General features: G+C 34.4%; 1 protein-coding gene across 7 annotated transcripts in view; it reads left to right on the top strand.

Annotated features, from left to right (window-relative positions):
- Positions 1-5,368, top strand: part of LOC106869551 (IQ domain-containing protein H) — a 616,433-nt gene that overhangs the window by 180,982 nt on the left and 430,083 nt on the right. For all 7 annotated transcript variants that reach the window (XM_052972133.1, XM_052972134.1, XM_052972135.1 and 4 more), the window contains one exon: positions 3,237-3,361. In XM_052972133.1, the coding sequence (XP_052828093.1) occupies positions 3,237-3,361 (125 nt within the window). The remainder of the gene's footprint in view (positions 1-3,236; positions 3,362-5,368) is intronic.

The following is a 5,368-nucleotide window of genomic DNA, read 5'->3' as shown; positions in this document are numbered from 1 at the left end:
ACCTGGCACGAACCCAAACTGCATCTCATCTAAATTGATTCGCTCCCTAATTAGTTGGGCTATGACCCTCTCTGTAACTTTCATAACCTGATCTAACAGCTTGATGCCTCTGTAATTATTTGTATCTAAAGCGTCCCCTTTACCTTTGTAGCAGTTGACTATGATGCTGCTACACCAGTCATAGGGTATGACTCCTTCGTGTATCACCTGGTTCGTAATACGGGTGACTAGGCTATAGCCAACACTGCCAGATATTTTGAGCATCTCTGCAGTGATTCCTGATGGGCCGGGGGCTTTCCCGGTCTTCATACTCTTAATTGCTTATGTTTAAAAAATCTTTTCACTTAAATGGTTAGTAGTAGGAAGTGTAACCAGTTGCTATATATAGTTCGTCCAATAGAAAAAAATGAAACTTCCCAAATATGTTAACATAAAAGATTATGTAAAGAGAAATAGAAATTACAAAATACTGAGAATTTGTGGTTGGTACATGAGATAAAAAGTTTTGTTGATGAAGTTGTTAGATCCAGTGTTCACTGAGATAATGTGACACAAAGTTTCAAATGCATGGAAAGGTAAGGTATTAATTTTATTTATTTTCATATTATTTTGTGTCAGAAGACAGGTACTTGAAATTAGATCATGTTTGTATCGGAATAAAATTCTTGGGGTTACAAATTTAATTTTAATTTGTTTAAAAATCTTGTAAGCAATACACTTTGATCCAAGTAGCCATGCTTGCAGATTTACAAATGAATGTTTGTTATGGGCTCCTTATTTACACCTTTAGTATTCAGATTACTCTGTTACATATAATGCTTATTTATTTACATTGTTTTCAATTAATTATGCATTATTTCACAGCTTTAAGACTTCAATGATGTGATTGCTTATTTATATGACTTTGTAGGGTAGGTATGAATGGCAGTATCTGGCCAGTTTGAACATAAAACAAGTAGAATATTTTGACCAGATATGATTGGTGTAAATACTAAAGGGTTAACCTGTTCTAGATAGAAGTAAAATGGAGCTTATTAGTTAAAGGATTTGTATTATTGACAAGAAATGTATTATAAACAGTCAAATAGATTGTGATAATCATTCATGGACACAGAATACCTGTTTAATTATGTTGTTAAGCCTTGGAATGATTTGTCTGCTATTATCTAGTAGGATAAGAGACGGTAAAGATTTCCCCTCAAATTTATTACAGATGTGAAACCATCTCTAATATTCTTGAATGAATTCACATAAACATTGCCAAAACTTCATCTTGGACTAGGCTTCCTCTTGAATTTTTCCTCTGCACAAAATCCAAGCAAGACCTATCCTGGAATATACTTACATATCTAGGACAATGTTATTGTGGCACATGCTGCCAGAAGAAGATCTAGCTGAGCAGCAAAGATGAATTCACTAACTACTCAATCTCATATGCTGTTTCTATTGTCTGTTTCTTCTACATACATTACATCTGTCTCTTCTCTGAATTTTCAAAATCAACAATATTTGCAGGCACTCTCCTGTTTAGGAGGACCTGCAAAGATCATGGGCTTTGCTTCTTCTCCACAGAGTAATGAAAGAATAAGAGATTGGTGATATACTTTTTCTATTGCATGGAAATTCATGTTATTAAAATAAGCTGTTGTACATTGAACACTTGTACTTATTCCTATATCCTCCATGTGCTTTGGCTCCCTACCATCAACATCTCTCCTAAGGATAATTTATTGCCAATGTTCAAAAAGTGAAGTTTTTATGTAATTACATTGCACAGTAGAAAAAAAAAACGTTATTTTAGATAAGAGGTTATGATTTAAATTTACATTGTTACTTGATATTAAAGGTTAAATGTGGAATTTTAATTAAATATCATAAAAACATTACTTTTTAAAAATATTTCTACATATATTTTCAACAGTGGATTTTATCTTTAAAATGCTACAATGGAAGCCAGTACAAACAATCTTTGTTTAAATAATGTTGTAAGTAAATTGATATGTAGGCTTGAAGCCTGAAATTTTAATGGAGGTAAAATCATTTTTCATATCATAAGATAGTTTGGATCTTTTTTAAAACGGGGGCCACATTTTTCATTAATGTTTTACGTAGTGTTTTTGGTACTGAAAGACTTTCAAACTTCGTATACTTATCTATTTTGTATTATAGAACAGAAAAAAATTTTTGTATTCGAATTTATTTCATGTAAAAAATTGTCTTATTTCGATAATTTCAACCAATCACTGACAAGTATTCAGTTGTTTACATTTACTCCTTTGGCTGATTAAGCCATAGCTTCGTTTTATTTGCTTTTTTCATTTTCGTTTTTTTTTCTTCGTTTTATTTGCTTTTTTCTTTTTAAATTTGCTGTTTTACCCTAACCCTAACCCTAACCCTATCACCGATAGAATTGTTTCAGAATCGTTTGTTTATGTAGTCGGCACTTAATGTATATCGGCTGAATGGACGTCAGTGATTGGTTGAAATTACAGAAATATGACAACTTTAACATGGAATAACTTGGGATTTCTTTTTTTTTTTAAGAAGACTAAGAGAAAAAGATGTTTTATATGACACATTCTACCAGTGTTCCAAGTTTCAAAGTGTTTCGTTAATGAAAAATGTGGCCCCCGTTTTAAAAAAGATCCGATAGTTTTAATGAAAAGTAGCTCATTTCTAAACCACAATATTTATTTCTCTTGGTAGCTCATTTCCAAATAAAAGTGAGATATAATTGACCGATCTTGATAAACTTCTATACTTATCAGGAAGTTGAAAATAGTGAAGTGTCACATAATAAACTGTAACCTTTTCCACTTGATTTGCCTAAGTAAAATGAAATTGTTTTCAACAAAAAACAAAAACTGAAACCCTATTGTGATCATCTTGAATTTAGTATATCATTGGTAATTATTTTACTGATTGTTACATTTAGATATAACTCACTCATAGTTTGGCTCTCTGCTGAGGGATTGTTTATTGCTAACTTATGATATTATTTCAAAAAACTGCTATCATATCTGAGACAGGTTTTGTTGTCAGTTCACCACATTGTTTGAACCAACTCACTTTCTTTGATTATAAATGGCCTGCTATTTTATTTATTTACTTTGTTCTGATTTGTCAGCAGAATAGCAAAATAGATGCTACAATAAATTAAACAGGGAATATTTTTACATGTTCTATAACAAAAATTGCATATATTTTTAACTTGATATTAAATTTTCTCATTGCAGGGCAAAGCAGAACAACTTGTTCAGGACTTAAACTCTCAAGTAAAGTTAATTGGGTCAAATGTTAATGACCTGAAGAGAAACAGAACTTTATCCAGTGATTCAATATCACTAATCAACAAAAACCTGTAAGTACTTATTGCTTTTGAAATATTCTCAGTCTTCTGGCCATATATGCATGTATATGTTAATATTTTCATTTATTTTCTTGCACATAGCCTAGAAGTGTGTAAAATCTAATATTTGACATATTTAAGATAATCATGGTATCATATCTGAACCCAAAAGTTTTGTGCAATCAACTATGCTTATCAATGAAAAACTGCCTGATAATCACCAAATTGTTTAAATGGCAATTAATGCTTTCAGATCATTGTTGACATCAATAATTTAAATAGTAATTAATGCTTTCAAATAGTTTTGACATCAATGACCAATTATTGTATATCATAAAAGTTTTTCTTGTAATTCCTGGAGAAAACTTGAGCAAGGTTCAGCATGTCAAAATAAAGAGTGAGGTGGTGATATTAGGTTTTTCTGTAAGACAGATGTCATAGTATTTTGATTCAGCCACTTGTAAATGCTAGTGTTTTATTCAGCATTGTGCATGTAATGCTAGTGGTATCTACTTTATCTTTGGAGATAGAATGAAATGTTGTGCATCGATTATTCAACTCCAATATACACATGCATAAACCATCTTCAAAAATTAGTGTATGTGTATATTGGAGTTGAAAAACTATGTATCCATCCAACCATCCACAAATCCAGCCACCTTTCCTTCCTTCCTTCCTTCCTTCCTTCCTTCCTTCCTTCCTTCCTTCCTTCCTTCCTTCCTTCCTTCCTTCCTTCCTTCCTTCCTTCCTTCCTTCCTAGCCACTGGCTGCTGACAACCCAGATATATCTCCTTAGTACCAGCTACCCGTAGAAGTGCCTGCACCAAGTTTACTGTCACAAGTTAACCCCCATGAACAGCACCATAAATGACCTATCCCCAACACTTCTCCATGCCTGTCTACCTGCATACTTTCATCCCTTGTACATCACCCCTTGTGTATGACCATTCAAGTATTTGTGCATGTGCTCATTCACATGTGTGAATGCACATATGCATCTGCTCACCGTATGCATATGCATGAATGCGTGTGCATGGGCATACAAGTGCATGCTTGCATGCACATATACATGTGCACTCATGCATATGCAAGTATGTACACATGTACACTCGTGTGTGTGTATGTTTGTGTGGATATGTACATGGAGATAAAGGTGTGTGCACATGTGTGTGTTTGTGTGCATGTGTGTGTATATCTGTGTGTGTGTATATGTGTGTGTGTGTATGTTTGTGTGCCTTCATGTGTGTGTGTATCTGTGTGTGCACACACATGAATGTGTGAATATACATCTAAGCACACATACACACTCATATAAGTACAGATGCATACATGCAGGTATATGGGTATATACATGTACATATACACTCCCACATCTACTGCCCCTTCCTACTTCCCCCCAAACACATGACTAAGTTCCTGTCCACCATGTGGTCAATTTCCTGTTCACCACGTGGTCAATTTCTTGTTCCCCATGTGGTATTTTCCAACTAATCATTGTCACTGAAGTACCAACATCAAACTGCTATACTGTGTGACCTTTCTCAACCAATCACAGGCTAACATCCAGCAATAAACACTGACTCTCTTCAACTGAACTCTCAATTAAACCTCAGTAGCCGAAGACTATGCGCACACTTGAAACTCAGAGTACTAAAGAGTTTGAATCAAACTGTTTTGATTTATACTTGTAACTCCCAATAAGTGTGTTGAGTACCCTTCTTTCATTTGTCTACTCACTTGTATAGTCTAATGAGTGGGAAGGTAAAACTCTGAGAAACAGTTTTTGTGTTACTTTTGCTGCTTGGTTCCCATGCCGGTGGCATGTAAAAAGCAGCCATTACACTCTCAGAATGGTTGGCGTTAGGAAGGGCAACCTGCTGTAGAAACATTGCCAGATCAGATTGAAGCCAGTCTCCAGTCAAACCGTCCAACCCATGCCAACATGGAAAACGGACGTTAAACGATGATGGTGATGATGATGATGACACACACACACACACACACACACACACACACACA

Source organism: Octopus bimaculoides, chromosome 12 (assembly GCF_001194135.2).
Source record: "Octopus bimaculoides isolate UCB-OBI-ISO-001 chromosome 12, ASM119413v2, whole genome shotgun sequence".
Lineage (NCBI taxonomy): Eukaryota > Metazoa > Mollusca > Cephalopoda > Octopoda > Octopodidae > Octopus > Octopus bimaculoides.
Note: the sequence above shows the minus strand (reverse complement) of the source record. Positions and strands in the feature narration are given on the sequence as shown.